The sequence below is a fragment of the Acanthisitta chloris genome, unplaced genomic scaffold (genome assembly GCF_000695815.1).
Source record: "Acanthisitta chloris isolate BGI_N310 unplaced genomic scaffold, ASM69581v1 scaffold2658, whole genome shotgun sequence".
Taxonomy (NCBI): Eukaryota; Metazoa; Chordata; class Aves; order Passeriformes; family Acanthisittidae; genus Acanthisitta; species Acanthisitta chloris.
Window position 1 is genome coordinate 43,468 of NW_008685190.1, and position 19,615 is coordinate 63,082.

Sequence of the window (19,615 nt, forward strand, 5' to 3'; positions counted from 1 at the left end):
TGGAATGGTTTGGGTTGGAAGGCACTTTAAGGGTCCTCTAGTTCCCACCCCACCTGTCATGGGCAGGGACACCTTGCACTAGCCCATCCAACCTGGCCTGGAACAGTTCCAGGGATGGAGCAGCCACAGCTTCTCTGGGTAATGGACTGAAGAGAGCATGGTCAGGGCTGAAGGATGGGATGCATGAGGAGGGGCTGAGCTGGGTCAGGTCAGGCTGGAGAGAAGCAGAGGAACCTCATTGCTAAATGCAAATATTAAATGGAAGGTGGCAAGAAAAGAGAGTCAAAATCTTCTCAGAGAATCACAGAATCATTAAGGCTGGAAAAGATCGTCAAATCCAGTCTGAGACCTAACACCACCATGTGAACTAGACCATGGCACTAAGTGCCACGTCTTGTCTCTCCTCAAATGCCTCCAGAAACAGTAATTCCACCACCTCCCTGGGCAACTGGGAAGCACCTAGGGCCCGGAGAGGCAGCACATCTGCAGCAGGCAAGGTGATGGGAAGGCACAAAGATCCTGACTGTCTTTAGAAACACCAGGAGCTGCTGCAAGATAACCAGTAAAATTTCTTCCCCATGACCACAGTGGGCAAGGGGGATCAGATTGGATTTCAGCAGCAATGAGCCCAGAGATGCCACCACAACAGCACTGTGGGGTGAAGCTGCAGCAAAATGGCCCCAAGGAGCAGCAGCATCCATGCTTGGGAGGGCAGATGGGGTGAAAAACCCGTGGTGTGTTCAAAATTAGATATATAAAGGCAAATTAAATGTGGAAATGCTGCTGTGATGGAGCCAGCCTGCTCCAGGGAATGCTGGCAGAGGCAGGGTGTGTGGGCAGTGCTTGGAGGAGGGACCAGGAGCATGTTAGCCTAGGTTGGAAGCCACGAGGATGGTTGTGTTGGCCGAGATGGCTGTGGGCATTCCAGCTCGCTGCTCTCGCAGGTCAAGCTGCTGCAATAATTAGCAATGGGATACGGAATCGATGGAACATGTGAGATCATCCTCCTCGCTCAGGGGAACAGTCTGACAAGCTCTCTCACCCCATGGATGCCACATGGTGCTCCAGGGAGGGAGATTATCCCACTGGTGTGGCTGTGACACCAGTTTCCCCTTACCATCCTTAACTGGGGTATGGTTTTCTCTCTGCAGCCCACACCACCATATCCTGGAGGACCTCCACCACATTCAGCACAAGGGATGCAGCTTGAGTATCCTGCACTTCCAACCAGGAAAAATGATAAGCTACCCCTTTTTCCGCATCCTATACCCAGTATATCCAGGTCAGCACTTTGTTGATGTAACTGGGGGGACTGGAGCATTGCTCTTGGCTTTTTGAGGAGTTTTTCCCATCACCTCTGTGCTGACTTGGCTTTCGGGAGCCAGGGACATTCCTATGGCACAATGCCAACCACATAGGCACTTTGTTTTCCATCAAGAATTTCTTGATACAAACAGGAGTGACAACCCACATCCTTCAGGGAATATCTGCAAATTAATGCTGGGCTGAGGACTTGGGTGCTTCCTTCCCTGTGCCTGCTAGACCTGGTTCCCAGGGATCTTCTTTCTACATGGCTTCAATAAAATAACCCACTCTATGGAGAAATTAAATAATATATAACTATATTTGCCAAGATCCACCTGGAAACTGGAATTTTGCCTTTTCTGCCTCCTGTCTTTTTATCCCTCATCGTATCTCCAGCAGCAGAGAGGGGGAAAGTAAAATCCAGAAAAACATCCTGTTCTTCCCTCTTTCTGTGCCTGGACAGAGAAAAATCAGGCGCCAGGAGGGAGATGCATCCCTGTTTTCACAAGCATCCGGTTGTTCCAGCCACTGTACCAGTTGCCACCGCACAATCGGAATTGCAGATAGCTCCTGGTATTTACAGGGCTGGAGCCACGTCCGGGACAAGCAAAGTCACAGCTGCTATTGTTGGAAAAAGCTGAGCCTGTGCTGGATTCCCCAGTTCTGGAGCCTGGAAGTAGGGCTGAGCTGGATAAGTGGGGAACAGGGTGTTGACGCCGTTCGGCACCGGCCAGGGCTCCACACAGTGCGTGTCACCCTGTCCGGGGCCGGTGGGGGATATGGATCGGCGTCCCGCGCTCTCCAGGGATGACACAGTTGCAGATCCAGTCGATGTGGCTGACCCAAATACAGCACCCAGCAAGGCAGGCACATCCCAGCTCCTGGTCCAGCTGCCAGGGTGGCTCCTATCCTCATGGGGCCAGTGGAGATGGAATGACTCCGTCAAGCACCGTGGAGCATCCAGTACCACGGGATACTCTCCAACACCCTGTGCTGAACAGGCAACTCCATCCTTGCCTACCACTTGCTTTCCAGCAGCAGCACAATCAGGGAAAAGGCCTGGAGGAGTGATGCCTTGGGTGAGGGGTGCTGGCATGGATCTCTTTGGGTCCCACCTGGATCAGTTATCCCCAGGGAGGGTTATTAGCTGATGTGGTTTTATGGGATTTACCTGGAGTCAGTGTTGGTGGTGCTGGTGGGTGTCTCAGCGTGAGGTGGCAGCAGCTGGCACGTGGTGGTCACCTCCCTGTCCTGTGGGAGAGCACAAAGGGTGTTAGCATTCCCAGGCATGGATCACATCACCTGGCATAAGACCCATCCCAGCTGCAGCCCCCTAAAACAAAGCCCATGATCCACCATGGCTGGATTCCTTGACTGAGGAAAGCCATCCTGAGCCCACCTCCCTCCTTCTCCCACAGGTTCCAGTGCTCCTCATCTGCTCTGGAGCAAAGCCAGATAGGAGATGTCAGAGGATTTTGCACTGTGTCAGGTTGGGAACCACCAGCAGGTCTCACTCTGTGGCTCCACTGTGGAGGGGTGATCCCTGGGAGAGGGATGACACCCCAAACCTCTCAGCTCCCATTTGAGGCCACACAACCTGCTGGAGGAATTCCCAGAAGAGGTTTCAATCACATTAGATAGAGCAGGAAAAAGTGGTTATTGCCAAAAGAGGTGGGAATTAGCATCCTTGGATCCCCCAGCCATGCTGGGGTAAAGCGCTAAATCCCTGAGTGCTGAATACCCTCTCCAGAAGGTCCAAGAAGTTTTTTCTCCCAGGATAACCACCTCTGGCAGCACTCAGGGCACTGTAGCCACAGCCCTACCTGTCACACACCATTGCTGTGCATGAACACAAGCACTTTCCATCCCACTCTCACACCTGGAACGCTCAGTCCCAGCACTGAGATCGGAAACACACACAGACTGAGCTGGACACTGATGGACAAGCAGGAAAATCAGGGTTATTCCTACTTCTTTTTCCCCTCATTGCTCATTTTCTACGCCGACTGCCCAATTATATTCCAGGCTGGCTCTGCCCCGCGGTGCCTTTCCGCAGTGGCATGGAAGGAAGCTTGAAAATCAGAGCTGCCTCCAACAGCACTGAGATGCCAAGAAAAACCACGGCAAGGACAAGTCTCTGGACCGTGGGTTCATTGGGAAGGGGGTGGGATGCTGGAAGGAGCCACAGGCTGTTGTGCTTTGGGCTAATTTGGGCTGCTTGAAGCTATCCTGGAGTGTGGCTCCAGCTTTTCTTGGCTTCCCCCAGGATGATTTGGGCTTTGGAGACTGCCTGTCCTTATGCACGACGTCCTTCCCAGGCAGGATCTCAGTGCTGTTGGGTCAGAGCAGAGGTGACCTCTGTGTTTAAACTCCATGTTTTCCCCTGGAAGGGGAATTTCTTTTGCCGAAGAGCTTGAATGGGCAAGGAGAATGAAGAATAGGGGGAAAATACTCAGTTCCTGCCCCAAAAGTGGTGTGTCAGCCTGGATTCAGCAAAAAGTCATGAAAGAAAACTGCAAAGCAACCCCTTTGAAGCAAAAGTGCTACAGGGGGTTGTTATTTTTTTGGCATTAGCTCCAAAATATACTCAGCCCCAGCCAGGGAGAGCTCCCAGGGCAGGTTTTATTCCAGTTTTTCCCCAGTGTGGCTCCTCATACCATTCCCCTGCATCTTTTTCCTTCCTCCCTCAGCATCCTCCTCCTGCAGGGATGTAGGAGCATCTCAGAGCTGAAAAAAGCTGAAATTCATCCAGTATTACCCCAGTTTGACAAAACATTGCATATACAGTTATATAAAATCCCTTTTTTTCCTGACATTTCTGGAAGTGACTCAGGAGCAGGCCTGTTCCTTCACCTGGGCGTACCCTGAGATGGTTACAGCACCTTCCTGCCTGGAAGAGCTCCCAGGTGGGAAATAGGGTCCTCCAGGAGGAGCATCTTTAAGCACAGACACCCCCTGGGCAGGGAGGGTCCTGCACCCTCACTTTGCCAGTCTGATCCCTCAATCCCAGCCCCAGGAACTGATGTTTGTAGATGTGGAGAGCCCAGAATTTGGCAGCAGCCACAACTGTGATGCTCAGCTTGGTCCTTGCCTGTCCCAGGGATGCAGGAATGGAATACTCCAACAAGCCAGTACCAAAAACACAGATCCAGAGAGGCATTCATGGTTGGAAAGGTAACTAATAAACCAAACATCCCATTTTGGAGGCTGCAGGAATCAAACTCATTTCAACAAGTGCCTTTACCTACCCAATTGTGGGATTCAATGTACAGCACAGCCCCTCCAAAACACCAAACCTGGAGAGGAACACTGCTGGCAGCACCCAAAATGACTTGTGGAGATGCTGCAGAGCGGTGTCACCCACTGGCCACCAGCCTGGCTCCACAACCTGCTCCCAGTGCCTCTGCTGCCCATCACCATCCCCACGGCCATCCCATCAGCTCACCCCATCAGCTCATCCCATCAGCTCATCCCATCAGCTCCGTTAGCGCTGCCAGTTCAGGCGCTCGCCGTGCTGCTCTGCCACACGCAGCGGCTAAAGCAGGTCACCCACACGGGGCAGGTTATCTCGGACTACCCTCTCCCTTCCCACCATGGAAAGGAGATGTGAGTGATCCATACGACTTGGTTTTCCCATTTTCCAAGAGCTGCCACACGCAGCTGAAGCATTGTCCCCATTCCCGGGTACCACTCACCTCTCCCGCAGGGACACACGAAGGCTGGGCTGGCTCTCGAGGCGGTGGCAGGAAGGATGCGCAGAGAGCAGCTGGACATTTCCATCTGGTGACAGCTCCGCAGGTCCCACGCGGTGGCAGGAGACCACCAGACTGAGGCAGCGCTGGGTCCTGCCCCTCCGTGCTCTGCTGCTCGGTGCCTCCGGCCCCGGCGCTTTCCTGCTGTCATTTCTGCCATCTAGAGGAGACCTTTTCCCACTGCAAACGTTGTCCCTCAAACTGGAACAAAATCCCAGGATTCAGAACAAAAAATAGTCAAGAGTCCATCACTTGATGGCACAGGGAGAACCTGGATGTAGCATGAATCCACACCAGGGTTGTCCTGCTCATTTAGAGAAAGATGGAATTAAGCATTGTGGAACTTATGGCAACAGGAAGATTCCTAGGAGTCATGGAACCACCAAGGTTGGATGAGACCTCTATGACCATCGAGTCCAACCATTAACTTGTCACTCTGCTCTATATCCTCCAGCACCAGATCCAAACGCCTCTGAAACATTTCCAGGGATGGTGACTCCACCACCTCCCTGGGCAATCTATTCCAGTGCCTGAACACCCTAACAGGGAAAAATATTTTCCTTACACCTAACCTGAATTAGGAAGTCTAGGAAAGTTGTATTTAAACAGTCCAATAGAGGAAAATGATCAAAATAATCATCAAATTATGTTGGCAAGTGCAAGTGAGGTGGTAGAAGGGTTTCCCAAGGTGGAGTTGTGCTTGCTGCTGTCCATCACATGGATAGAGGTTTGGAGTGACGTGGATCAAGAGGTACCATGAGCTGGATCAGAGCAGCTGGATAAACTGGAGAGCTGGGATATGAAGAGAATGAAATGCGAAGATGAAGAGTTTAAGGTACAAACCTGCCATGGTAAAATGTGGTGTGAGTGAGAAAATATCACATCCTGGGATTGCATGATCCAGCTTTTCTGGGCTGCATAGTGTGAGCTTGATCTGGGTTCAGCTTGGGGAGAAACAGCTGGAAGCCAACACCTGTGGGCTGGGAGCTCTGAGGGACTGGACATTCCATAGAATGGAATCATGGAATGGCTTGGGTGGGATCTCATTCCAAGCCCCTGCCATGGACAGGGACATCTTCCACTAGACCAGGTTGCTCCAAGACCTATCCAATCTGGTCTTGAACAATTCCAGGGATGGGGCAGCCACAGCTCCTATGGGTAAACTGTGCCTGTCCTTACCCCCCTCACAGCCAAGAATTCCTTCCCAATATCCCATCTATCTCTGCCCTCTGGCAGTGGGAAGCCGTTTGCCCTTGCCCTGTCCCTCCAGGCCCTTGTCCCAAGTCCCTTTGCAGCTCTCTTGGAGCTCCTTTAGGCACTGGAAGGTGCTCTAAGGTCCCACTGGAACCTTCTCTTCTGCAGGCTGAACACCCCCAGCTCTCCCAGCCTGGCTCCATAGTTCTCATGCTCTATGAGAAATCAACCCCTCCAAGAAGGCTCAAGGATATGACTTGTTGGAGGAACCAAAGTGCTTGGTAGTTCATGGAACATCCTGAGTTGGAAGGGACCCACAAAGATGACCAAAGTCCAACTCTCTGCCCTGCACAAGACACCCTCAAGAATCCCACCAGAAGTTCCATGAAAGCATCAACATTAAGACTGGAGAAAACTGTGAAGTGCAAAGCTCTCCAGGTCTCAAAATAGAGACCAGTAGGAGGGACAGAGGCTGGATACAACGGATTCCTCCTAGGGAAAGGGATTCATTGCTGCCCTCAAGCACATCAGCCCAAAACCAGCACAGCTTGGGAGAGAAATCTTTGCTTCCCCAATTAGGAGGTATAAAAGCATCTAAATATCTACCTGTACCCAAACTTAAGTGGAACAACACATGAATTCCAAGACTGCTGCCAAGATGACAGAGAAGTTTACAGTATTTTCCCCCTAGGAAAAAAGGCAGTGGATAGATGATAAAATAGCTCCACTTTATCAAGTGGAAGCTGCTGGCACTATATGTCCCTCCCCAAACACGACAGTGGGATCCCAAGCCATGTGGTGAGGCTGGAGATGCCCAAACAGCTCCTCTACAGCATTCCAGAATGGGTCTGTCCTCTGGCAGCTTCCAAGGAATCCACTGGAGGAACAAACCTGAGAAAGCACATGCAGAGAGTGAGGCAAAGAAACACAAGCGTGACCAGGTTTCCTTTTCTTTCCTTTTAATATAAACATCTTGGAGTAACTGGGGGAGAGCAGCAGCCTAAAGGGAATGTCTTTTGGAATAAAATGGTGTAATGTGCTTCGGGAATGATGTGCAAAATTCAACCGTCCAAGCAGGGTCAGCTCAGGACTTCCTGGATTCTTCAGTCTTCTTGATTTCCTGCAAGGAGATCAGGAAAAGAACTGAGAATCTGTAACTCTTTGGGGACAACTCCTAGTTTTACAGCTCTGGAGTTCAGGAGGGATCATTTCCTCAAACCAGCTCCACAGCGACACAGGACTGAGCCCAGAGATCACACTTTGGAACAAAAAAAAATATTATTCCATACCACCCAGGGATGTTTATTTTGCCCCAGCTCAGGACTGTGTTGGATTCATTTCCCACTCTCAGGCCACTGATCCACCATCACTCATATGTGATCTGTGCTCAATCACATCACTCAGCAGCTCAAAGCAGCCCAAGTGTGGGATGACGTGACATTTCTGTGGCTGCAGACAGACCCTCCCCTGCCTCACCTCTAGGACTGAGGCAGAAATTCCCCGAAGGACTCACCTCCAGCAGTACCTCCTTCAATTCAGAATAGGCTTTCTCTAAATCATCATTAATAATGACCAGGTCGAACAGCCCAGGCTCTTTACCTGGGGAAGGAGATCAGCACAGTTAGAGGAGAATGTTTCTTCCCTGTGTCACCTCTCGTGCACAACCTGAAGTCCTGTGGCATTTTAGTATTACGTTTTAACATTGTTATTTCAGCCACTGCTAATACTCTGCTGTGCCAACCACCCCAATGAATCCCAGAAGCACTCAGGTTGGAAAAGACCTCCAAGATCAAATCCAACCTATGACCTAACACTACCGTGTCAACTAGACCATGACACTAAGTGCCACGTCCACTCTTCTCAAACACCTCCAGGGATGGTGACTCCACCACTTCCCTGGGCAGTGCATTCCAGTGTCTAATCACCCTTTCTGTGAGGAAATTCTTCCTAATGTCCAACCTAAACCTTCCCTGGTGCAGTGTGAGGATATGTCCCCTTGTCCTGTCACCACTGGGAGAAAAGGCTGACCCCACCTGACTACAACCTCCTTTCAGGGAGTTGTAGAGTGATAAGGTCACTCCTGAGCCTCCTCTTCTCGCTCAGCCTCTCCTCACAGCACTTGTGTTCCCGACCCCTAACCAGCTCCATTGCCCTTCTCTGTTCACACCTCAGCACCTCAATGTCCACCTTGCAGTGAGGGGCCTGGAACTGGACACAGTACAGGAACTGTGGTGGGAAACGGTGCAGTGTGGTGCTTCCATCAAACTCAGCTGCTTTCAGGCCCTGCCAGCACTGCTGGAAAGCACAAATCAGGTGCTCCTGCCAAAATCAACTCCTAAATCACCAAGGCATCCCCTTGTCCCTGCACACATCACACCCAGGACTTACTAAGTTCCAAGTCTACACGAGCTGCAGTCAAACGCTTCAGTAAACTCTCCTCTGTCTCAGTCTTTCTGTCTCGTAGTCTTTTTTCCTAAATCCAATGAAAAACAGTGAAGAAATGAGAGTTCTGAATGCTGCAGGCAGGAACCACCACCCACCCCTCAGGCCAGAGCTGCCTGTGACCACAGGCATGTGAGAAGACCCTGCAAAGGATGATGAGCCTCATTTACAGCCCCGTGCAAACCAGTGGCCAAAACGGGCTCAACATCTCCTACCCAGAGCTCAGGGTCCCAAGGATTTTTGGTCTCCCACCCTATGGTCTCTTTTTCCAGGTGCTGCTGAAAATGAAACCTCTCTGCTGGGCTCCTGCATCTGGTGCTGTTGACTTTCTCCTCCCCAAACTCAACAAAAAGCACAGACTGCCTGATGTACTGAGAGCAAGAGGAGAGAGTCAGGAGTCATCCTTGTCCCTCTCTGAACCACAGCAGTGACTGCACTTCCACAGAGTCCCACTGCAATTATTACAGAGGGTGAGACCAGAGTGGCATAGAAGTGATGGTGCTGCACAGACTCATAGAACAGCTTGGGTTGGAAAGGACCTTAAAGATCATCCAGTTCCACCCTCCCTGCCATGGGCAGGAATACCTTCCACTAGCCCAGGTTGCTCCAAGCCCCATCCAACCTAGCCTTGAACATGTCCAGGGATGGGGCATCCACAGCTTCTCTAGGCAACCTGCTCCAGTGCCTCTCCATCCTCATCACAGGGAAGAATTTCTTCCTAAAATCCAATCTAAACCTACTCTCTCTCAGTTTAAAGCCATTGCACTATGTCTATCACTATCCTGATAGAGAGCCCCTAGCCTTCTTTCCTGTAATCTCTCTTTAGCTACTGGAAGCAGCCTCCCTTGGTTTAATTTCAATTGTGGAGGCAAATCTCACCGAAAAAATTCTTCTCTCCCCAGCATGTAGCACAATTAATGCATTTACAGACTGGCCACACTGTGATGGAGCCCATAACCCAGTGCAGGCAAACACACCAAAGGGTGGAAAATACAGGAGAGCACAGGAGGGAGCCAGAGGCTGAGGAGTTGGAATGGGTGCAGAGGTAACTCAGGAATGTCTTTCCCCACCTAGTCCAGGGCCCTTAAAAACACAGAGAGGGATCAAGGGAGGGGGGGAAACCCCCCTGGCTGCAAAGCAAGACGCTGATTACCTCTAACTGCCTAACGGCAAAGCAAGGCGGGCGCTCACCAAGATGTCTATGGATGGAGGCTGCACCGAGATGTAGATGGGGTTCAGGTCTGTCTTCTTGATGTTCTTCACGCCCTGGATGTCGATGTCAAGGACACAGATCTGGTTCTGGGCCTGAACAGCCTGCACTGCACCTTTACTGGGGACAGAGCACAGAGGGAAGGGGTCAGTGGGGATTCGCTGTGGCAGCAGGTGAACATCACAGGGCTCCTCTGTGCCCAAACTAGGGCAGGAGAGAAGTCAGAGCTTGCTCTGCTCTTGCTGAACATTTTCTCCAAATGTCCTCTGGGTCCCTGGCATTAAGCAGGGACTTGCTGTCTCCTGCTAGAGGCTGGCAAAGCCATGCTGGAAGGTGTGGAAATAGATCATGTGTGACTACCCCATGAGCAGCTCTGCCTGGGTACTGCTTGTAAAGCTCCTGCCTTGACACAGCTCTCCCTGCTAGCAGGAAGCTCCCTGCCCATGGCAGGGGGTTGGAATGAGATGATCTTTAAGTTTCTTTCCAACCCAAACCATTCTGGGATTCTGTGACAAACATAGAAATAACCTTCACCAAAGAGCAAAACCACTGAGAGCTTTCCTTCTCCAGGCATCCACTGACTCCTGTACCCATGTGCTCTCCTGATGCCTGATAGACAGGGATGCTCCTGCCTGGGTCACAAAATGCACTTAGTTTTTAAGTGGTGCTTCTCAAATGTTGTAAAGACAATCTCTCTTCCCCAACATGGGGGAACTACCTCCAGCTTATTCCCAAACACCTACAATTCTCCCCTGTAATGCAGCAATGCCAACCTGCTCCCACAGCACTACAGGTCTGCTGCCCTGCCCAGGCAGGCAGCAGCAAGAGCCCAGATCTGAGTCCCATCCATCACAAATCCATAAAAAGCTTCCCCAAAATGGCCTGGTTTGTCTTGTGAAAGCTGCAGCTTCATGTGCTGTCATCAGGTACCACCTAACTCCCACTGCACAGAGCCAGCAGCTCTCAGCAGCCTAAAATAGAGCCCCCACGCCTGCACTCTGATTGCAGCCTCTCATTTAAGGCAGACTCCAAGAAACTCTAGTTTCTGTGGGCAGGATTCAGTGCTATCCCACCCACAGGGCCCTTTCAGGGCTCTTAAATTAAGCAATTCAGTTTTAGTTATTATTATTTGCTGATGAGACTTATGGAGCAGAAAGGATGGGTGAAAACCTCAGGAACAGCTGATGAGAAACATCCTCAGGCACTTGGAGAGGAAACACAGCCTTGGAGACTTTCTGTATTTATTTTGTTTGCAAACTGAGATGATTTGGGTTTATTTGAGCCTCCCACCCTGCAGGGCTGTGTGAATATGAAGAGGGGACCCAAACAAACCCAAGCAGATAATTTAATTAGGTTAAAATACCAAATTTCAAGGAAATTGGCTGAGAGGTGTCTTCTCAGCACCCACCCTGAGGAAAAGGCACCAAAATGAACTCCATCCATGTCCCAGGCATCAAGGAGCAGCTATGTAACTGGATTAAGCAGGATACACGTGGAGGAGGGAGGTCTGGACTATGCAGGATGAAGTCAGGGATTAAGGAGCCTGAACTCAGCTGGGAATTTGGAAGATCAGCTGTCAGGATTCACTTCTCGTGCCAAACCAGCAACACTCAAGTACCGAGGCCAGGGTCAGTCTGGGGGCCTTGTGCTGGCAACTCCCATATGGAAACTGTCATGGAATCATGGAATGGTTTGGGCTGGAAGGGACCTTAGAGATCATCTAGTTCCAACCCCTGCCATGGGCAGAGACACCTTCCACTAGCCCAGGCTGCTCCAAGCCCCATCCAACCTGGCCTGGAACACTTCCAGGGATGGAGCAGCCACAGCTGCTCTGGGCAACCTGTGCCAGTGCCTCACCGCCCTCACAGGGAAGAATTTCTTACCCTCAGAAGGAAACTTTGCCATCTGCAAGAAATCCTCATCTCTTTAAGAAATGTTAATTCTTCTTGAAAAGCATTTCAGGCAAGTTTTTTGAATGCAACTAATTAAATACCTCAAGAAACATTTAACTTCCTTCCTCAGTGGGTCCTGCACTAAAGCACAATTTACTCCCACTAATTAGACATCTGACTCCTAATTAACGTTGCAGCCTCATGTTTCATCAATCATCAGCTCCAATACTGAAGGCAATGCTATTTCAGAACCCACCTCACTCTTTGACCCCAGGCAGGGCTGACATGTCATTTATCTCCTCAGAATCAGACACTTTACCAACAGAAACACACATCACTATCACAACAGCCAAGAGTTATGGTTTCTGCTCCCAAATTCATAGAATCCTGGAATGGTTTGAGTTGGAAGGGACCTCCAAAGACCACTTAGATCCAGCCCCCCCTAAATGACATACCTCGTCCCGTACATGTTCCCAGAGAACTCTGCGTGCTCGATGAATTCACCGGCATCAATCTCCTTCTGCATTTCCTCTCTGGTCACAAAGTGATAATCTGGAGAGAGAAAACAGGGGAAAATAGAAATTAATAGTTTTGAAGGTAAAGTTCATGCTCAAAATGGCACCCATGTGTGCTTGGGGAAGACAACACTAATAATCTGCTTTGCAGAGATGATGTACTTCTTATCATTGTGTACAGCATTCCCTCTTACCTCCTCAAAATGTTTTGGAGCTCTCTCTCCAAAAATGTTGCTGTGCCATCTTTTCCATACCCTTTCCCCTTTCTGGTGCAGTGGGAACTTCTCCCCCCTTGCCCACAGGTGTAGAACACAACAGCAGGGCTGGCAAGGCCTTTCAATTAAAGGAGTCTATAATTAAAGGCTAGAATGGGATGAGAGAGGGAGATAAAAGGGAACATCAAACCCAATGGATCTAAAAAGGAATGTTTCTCCATCTTTTGTTAAAATTCCTCCTTTCATTTCAGAGTGAAAACTGCTGCTGGAAATTAAGACTAAACCTCATTTGATTCCTTCTGAAATATACAAATAAATGAGAAGACAGCTGGACACAAGCTATTGATACACACAGACACCTCATTAGGCAGCTGCACTTTCCAGAGCAGTGGGAATTCGAGGTATCTCCCCAGAGCTGCCTGGCACTTGGGAAAACCAACTCACTCAATGCCCTAAACTGAGAGCTCTGCTCGGAAAACTTTAGTGAATTGTTTGGAGAGTGCAATGAGACAAACCCTAGTGCCACACACTCACCCTTGCCATTGACTTCTCCAGCTCTTGGTTGCCTTGTGGTGTCTGTGAAGGCAAAGAACAGCCCTGTAAATTCTGGGCATCACCCGAGGATGTTGGGAGTATATCAAAGAAATAAACAGTAAAAGGATTAACCCAATCACACAATAAAGTGATCCTCTATTTAACATGATCAAAGCTTCTGGAGTCAGCATAGCACACAAAATGCAGGACTGGTCTTAAGAATCACAGATTCTACAAACTACTAATTAATTAAAGATTATTTGAGGCTGAGCAGTCAGTATAGGACCTAACCAGGCTGAGCTTAGTTTTCAGCTCTGCTACAGCCTTCCTGGGTTACGCTAGACAAGTTCATTCAGGAGAATTAGCAGTGCCCTACTTCAGTGATCTTCATGGTAAAAGATCATTCAGCACCTAAACCAGTGCTTAAAATAACCAGATTTGACAAATAAGGGCAAAATCCTGCAGGAGGAGGTGGAAATCAGCCTTGGAACTCTCCTGGAAGTGGCTCAATTTAGCATTATTTTAAGTATAAAGCCCAAAGGAGCTGATGATCACCAGGGAGGACAACACTGGTGATTTTATTTAGGAGGAAACCCAATGCCATAAGGCTCTGATCACCTCCAAGTTTGTATAAAGAACCTCTTGCAAAGGTCTAAGTGGCTCATGGAGCTTTAGGAAAGAAATATCTATCACAAGGGAAAATGGTAAGACGTAGTTTGGAGTGAGAGGAGAGATTAGGCTGGATCAAGAGCATAAGATGAAACACAAAAATAAAGATAACTATACATTTTTTCATCTCCACTAACACTAAATTTTGTTACATCCATTATTTGCTCTTTGATGGAGTGAATCCACATCTCAGAACTCAAAGCAAGGATTTTACTTGCAGTATCCAAAGTGTTGTGGCAGCAAAAAAAAATGGCCATTTCCTTAAAAACACCTTGCAGAGCTCCAAGGAAAAATCAAGTGGCTTTGGAAGCAGAAATGTGTGGGAATTCTCTTACTTTCAGAGTCAAGAATCACTTTGAAAAAATCTTGTAATCTCTTTGAGCTGCGTTTAGAGAAATGGGGAATCACCAGACCTGGAGAGGGTGATATTCCAGACAAATCTTACACTTGCCACTAAATTTCAGGAGTAAAAGGCATCTCACTTTATTTAAACATCCAAAAGAGCCCACAGACACACTAGGGCACAGGCAAGCCATGGAAAGCCATTAGTAGAGATTAGGTGAGATTAGTTGGGGTACAAATACAGGTATAAAAGTGGGCTCTGAGCTAGCAGAGGTGAGCTCCTCCACTGCCCTTCCCTGGAAACACAGGGATACTTACGGGAGACACTGAAGCCAAAGATGTTCTCGTAGTCTTTAAGCAGTTTCTTTAACAAAGTGCTTTTGCCTGCCCCTGATGGGCCACTCAGCACCACTGGCCTTGGTCCCTGCATGACTACAGAGAGACAGGAAAATATGGGTCTGGTTAGAAACACAGCTATGGATTCCCAGGAATGCTCACCCCCTCAAAACAGCACCAACTCCTCACCATCAGAGAGAAATTACTGCAGGAAAATCTGCAGTGATGAGAAAACAAAAGCCTAGAGCTGACACAAAGTACTGAGAGTACAGGAAGACTCTTCTCAAGGGACTGAGGTTAAACTCATAGGATATAACCCAGAGGAGTTGGGAGGAAACTGGGTTCCAGCTGTAAGTAAACTGGGATAATTCAAGCTGTGCTTCATCAACACAGTTGGGTCTCACTTGGATCCAAATCCTAAGGGAAATTCTTTCTAACAGGGAGAAAATGCTGTCTGTGCTTAGTGGCACCTGGAAACATCATGGGACAGAGGTCTAGTCACAGCCCCTTTGCTGTCATGGGGAGAAAGAGACCTCAAGGAACTGGCAGGATAAGAATATCCAGAAGCCAATCCTCCATCACTAAACCCAAAACCTTGGAACAGGAGTCTGAACTCAGGTGTAATCCCTGACATGAACATGCTCTGGGATTTAATTCCATATTTCCTGGAGGACTAACTCCAGCTCCAGGTGTTTCATGGCAAGAGGGAAGGGTTCAGTTCCTGGTACAGGTGAAATAAAAGCAGCCTTGGGGCCAAGCAGGACTTGCTGCAGTTGTTTCTTCAGCCAAAAAGAGCAAAAAAAATGGGTGTTTTCATGCTCCTGCCTCTGTGGGGAGGAAGAAAGGTTAATTATCAACATGGGAATAAGGGAGAAATTGGTGTATGAGAGACACAGGTTCCACTGGGGATCCTCATCCATCAGCAGCTTCCAAACCAGAGCTGACAGCAAGAGAGGTACAAATCAAACAAGTCTGTTCTGTCCTATTTAAAAACAATCGTTCCAGCACTAAAATCCCTGGAAGAGCATTTTCTTAACCTCATGGGCCGGGCATGGCCTTGGGAACAAGCAGCCAACAGACAGATAATGCCTTTCCACTTTAAATTAGATCATTGCAATGTCACCCTGACCTTACAAATCACTTTTTAAACAGCCTTAAGCCAAATGCTGTCTCGCAGCGAAGCAGCCATGGGCTGGGAAGGCTAATCCTGCCAGGCTGCTCCCTGACCCTGGCCTGCCTGAGCTGGATACCTCCCCATCCCTAAATCCCTCTATCAGGCAGCATAACAGTCAGGGAATTTCACAACTTTTCCCTCAAGATACTTGTCTGAGTACTCCCACCAACATTCATCCATAAGGAAACTCCTGGCTTTTTTGGCTTAGTGTCCTCCAGGTGCTGCAGCCTCAGAGATCCACCAGATCAGACCAGGATTCCTAACCCACGTTGCTGGATTAGGCTCCATCATCCAAAGAACTGAACAAAATCTAGGGAGCCCTTTTGGGGACATTCCTATCTTTCCCTTACTCCTTCAACTTTGATACCTTCCAGATATCCCAAGTCTTGCCTAAATGTTCAACACCAGAAGAGGGAAGCACCAGGGAAATGCTACTCAGTGCTTGCAGCAAGGAAGCAGAGAATCCCTGATGAGTTATCCAAAGCATTTCCCTCTCTTCTGCCCCTCACAGTTCCTCTTACCCGTGTAATAAAATGGGTGAGCCCTAGGCATTCCTTGGAAAACACTCCAGAAGAGAAAGAAACCACACAAATTCATCACCCTTCAGGCATCCCAGCATGATTCACAACACAGCTGCTCCCTTCCTCACACTCCAGCTGCCTCAGCCACCCGAAAAGCCTCACATGTGGCACTTGGATTCCAGCAGGGAGAGTCCGGGTGTTCCACAGCTCTCCCTCCACCGTGATCCAGCTGTGCCAACAGCAATTGCTCTGGATGTACAAGTCCTAGACCCCAGCTAGAGGGAAAAAGAGTTTTCCCCTCTCAAAATCTCATCCACCCTTTAGCAGGCACTAGTAGAAAAACAGGAATTTAAAGCTGCCTTAATCACTTCCAATGTCATTCAACTCCAGACAAAATGGGAAGGGGTCAGAGAAATGGGCTGGGAGCAAGCTCCAACGCATCCTTACCTTCTCCTTTTCCTCCCTTCCAGCCCAGGAATGCAGTCCAGCCCCTGGCAACAGCGACAGCCTCGGGACACAGAGCTGAGCTATTTGTGAGCTGCCTAAAGCCTTAATTAACGAGCTGCAATTTGAAGATGGCCAATGAGAACCACCCGCTGGGCTTCAATCTTCCCTCGTGGTTCCTCCTCCACTCCTGCTCTCCCAGCTGGAAAGCTGCAGGCAAACACCCCCAAAAGGCTGAAGAATGACAGCACTTTTCAGCCTGGAAAACAGTAAAATTGTCCCTGCAGGTGACCTTGCAGACACCAAAGGCAAAGGGATTTCTCCTGCATAGAATCCTGGAATGGTCTGGGTTGGAAGGCACCTTAGAGCTCATTTAGTTCCAAAGGGGAAGAGACACCTTCCTCTAGACCAGGTTGTTCCAAGCCCCATTCTGGGATTCTTCCAGGCACTTCCTTCTGCTGGCAATACTCCTCTCTCTTTGGACCAAATACACATGGCTGTTGCCTCCAGGCATTGCTTCACCTCAGGTCATGACCACAAAGCGGACAGGGAAACTCCTCTTGCCCACACAGATCCAAACCCAAGGCTCCAAACCATGTCCCAGCACCTCCCACCATGGGATCCTCTGTGACCTTACTCCTTTTTTTCTCCAAAAACCACTCAAAACTGAGACAAAACACACAGCTGTGATCACACCTCTCCCTACCTTGGAAAATGGGCTACAAAACACCCAGGAGAACTCCAGGTGCTTCCTCTCATCTCCCTCATGTATCCCTTCTTTTGGTGGAGATTTTTTTTTCGAGGAGAACGACAATCCATTCCGGGAACAAAAGCCATTCCCACTGCCAGAGGGCAGGGCAAGGCTGGTTGGCAGACAGCAAACTGGGAATTTCATAGAATCCCAGACTGGTTTGGGTTGGAATGAACCTTAAAGCTCATCCAGTTCCACCCCCTGTCACGGGCAGGGAGACCTTCCACTAGCCCAGATTGCCCCAAGACCCATCCAACTTGTCCTGGAACACTTCCAGGGATGGGGCAGCCACAGGTCCTCTGGGAAAACCCACTCCTAAAGATGAGCACTTATGTCCCTGCCCTCACTCCATGCTCCCCCACCCTGCCAAACAGCTCCTCTAACCCTGGAAACCTCCAGGCCTAAAAACCCACAAGTAAAGCACCAAAAAAGCCCTAAAAAACCCAGATCCAATGGAAATGCACTTCTCCTATCTCCTGTTCCATTCCCAGCCCAGGAATGCATCCCTGCATCACATGTTCAGGCATCATAAGGATGTATTTATTTTAGGCAGAAGCTCAACTTTCTTTCCTCTTTGCTCAGATTTGACATTTTCAGAGCAGCCAATCTGCAAATATCCAGCAGAAAAAGTCTCCTAAAAGGGGTTTGGATCAAGCCTAACTCCCAAATCCACAGGGGAGTCAACTAGCAAGAGAACAGCATGGTAATTAGTGAAGATGTTCATTATTTTGAGACTTGCCACATCTGAGACTAAGGACAAACAGCCACAAAAACCCGTCTGGGATACAGAAGGATGAGGTGGTCACCAGAGAGAAGGCTGTCTCTAAGGCAAGGAATGTTTCCTGGTCTGCTCCTGCCTGAAAAACTCACCCTGGATTTCACCTGGCAGGTGGCAACATGTAAAGCAAAGGACAGACATCACAGGAGTTAAACAAAGTTAATGCTGATTAGCAGAGAGGCTCTGCAGGGAAGGCAAAGCCCCGGACAAAGAAGAAAAGAAGATTAAAGCACAGTTTCCCTGGAGCCTTGAGAAAGGTCTTCTGGATTAGGATTATAATCCTGTTCCCTATTTTTAGCAGGTTTGTTATAAAGCAGCCACTCCCATCTTTATAAGACTTGGGATAGCTTCCAAGAGGAGAGAAAGCTCCTGCCCTGAGAGACAGCAGGGTGCTGAAACAAAGGGAACCACTGGAACAGGAGCAGGGATGTTGGTCCCTTCCAACCTTCCTCCCACTCCTGTGAGGAGCAGAGCAGAATGGAGCTGACAGAACACTCAGTCACCTGTGCCCCTGGAAAAAATGACCTCAAAAGCCCTAATTACCTGCTCCCTAGGCTGCACTGACTGGTACTCTTGCCTTGCAGGCAGCAGTGCTGCTGCAGAGGGAACTTGAGCCACCTGCTCAAGGTCACTGCAGGAATCCTGGATGTCCAGGCCAGGAACCACTCCCAGACCATATCCTACTGCAAACTGGGACCAGTCTAACCCCCCCAACTGCTTGGAACCACCTGGGTAAACCTCTAAGAAGTGAAGCTCAGCCAGATGTGGCTTTAAAACCAACCACTGCCCCATGTGTTTCACCTCAAAGGGCTTTCCTTTGGGATACCTGCAGGATGCTTATCCCAAAACCTGTCTCTTACCTCACCATGTCCCACAGTGCCCACAAACCCAACCGATTCCACATGCACAGCCCTGTTTGGTTTATCTGACCAGGGATATCTTGGAGCCACACTCTGGGAAGGGGCTGGAGGGAACATACCAGCCCTGGGACAGCCCTGTGAGGCTCAGACCTGTCCCACCACCCCATTCCCAGCCATCCCATATGGATAATGTGGGACATGCAGAACTGGGAAGGGGATGGGGAAGCTCAGTGTCCTCAGGGCTGGGGGCCAGACCCCTCATCCGTGGGGTCCTGTGCTGGGATCAGCACCTCCAGACTGGCACCTCAGTGCCCCAGGACCCCTCAGCCAAGGGCTCCCTGAGTCCAAGTGCCTTATGAGGGGCTCAGCACCCAGGTGAGGCTCCTTGGGAGGGGCTGAGGATCCTCAACCCAGGACTGCCAGGAGGGGCTCAGGACTCCCAAGAGGGGGTCAGTACCCTCAGTCCAAGACCCTTGTGAGGTGCTAAACACCCTCAGCCTAAAACCCCTTGAAGGGCTGGGGATCCCCTTAAGGGGCTCAGCACCCCGAGCTGGTTGTGCCCCCTCAGCCCAGGACCCCCGTGAGGGGCTCAGCACCCCAGGGCCACCTGTGCCCTCTCCACAGACGGTGCCCGCGAGGGGCTGAATACCCTCAGCCCAGGACCCCCACAGGGAGCTGAGC

The 19,615-nt window shown here is 49.7% G+C and overlaps 1 protein-coding gene across 1 annotated transcript; it reads right to left on the bottom strand.

The window, feature by feature from the left end:
* Positions 1–7,193: 7,193 nt before the first annotated feature.
* GUK1 (guanylate kinase 1) lies at positions 7,194–14,500 on the bottom strand. Its single transcript, XM_009079633.1, has 7 exons — positions 14,389–14,500; positions 13,060–13,101; positions 12,251–12,347; positions 9,885–10,023; positions 8,640–8,724; positions 7,765–7,850; positions 7,194–7,371 (listed from the first exon to the last, which is right to left on the bottom strand). Exons 1-7 carry the CDS (start codon positions 14,498–14,500, stop codon positions 7,336–7,338), a joined length of 597 nt encoding a protein of 198 aa, XP_009077881.1. The 3' UTR covers positions 7,194–7,335.
* Between the last annotated feature and the right edge of the window lie 5,115 nt (positions 14,501–19,615).

Bases quoted from the DNA above. Each gene is read 5' to 3' on its own strand.
- GUK1 (XM_009079633.1), bottom strand. From the start codon at position 14,500: ATGCAGGGACCAAGGCCAGTGGTGCTGAGTGGCCCATCAGGGGCAGGC. The intron at 12,348-13,059 runs GTGAGTGTGTGG...TTCTCTCTCCAG, and splicing joins TGGAGAAGTCAATGGCAAGG to ATTATCACTTTGTGACCAGA. The intron at 10,024-12,250 runs GTATGTCATTTA...CTCTGTCCCCAG, and splicing joins GGGAACATGTACGGGACGAG to TAAAGGTGCAGTGCAGGCTG.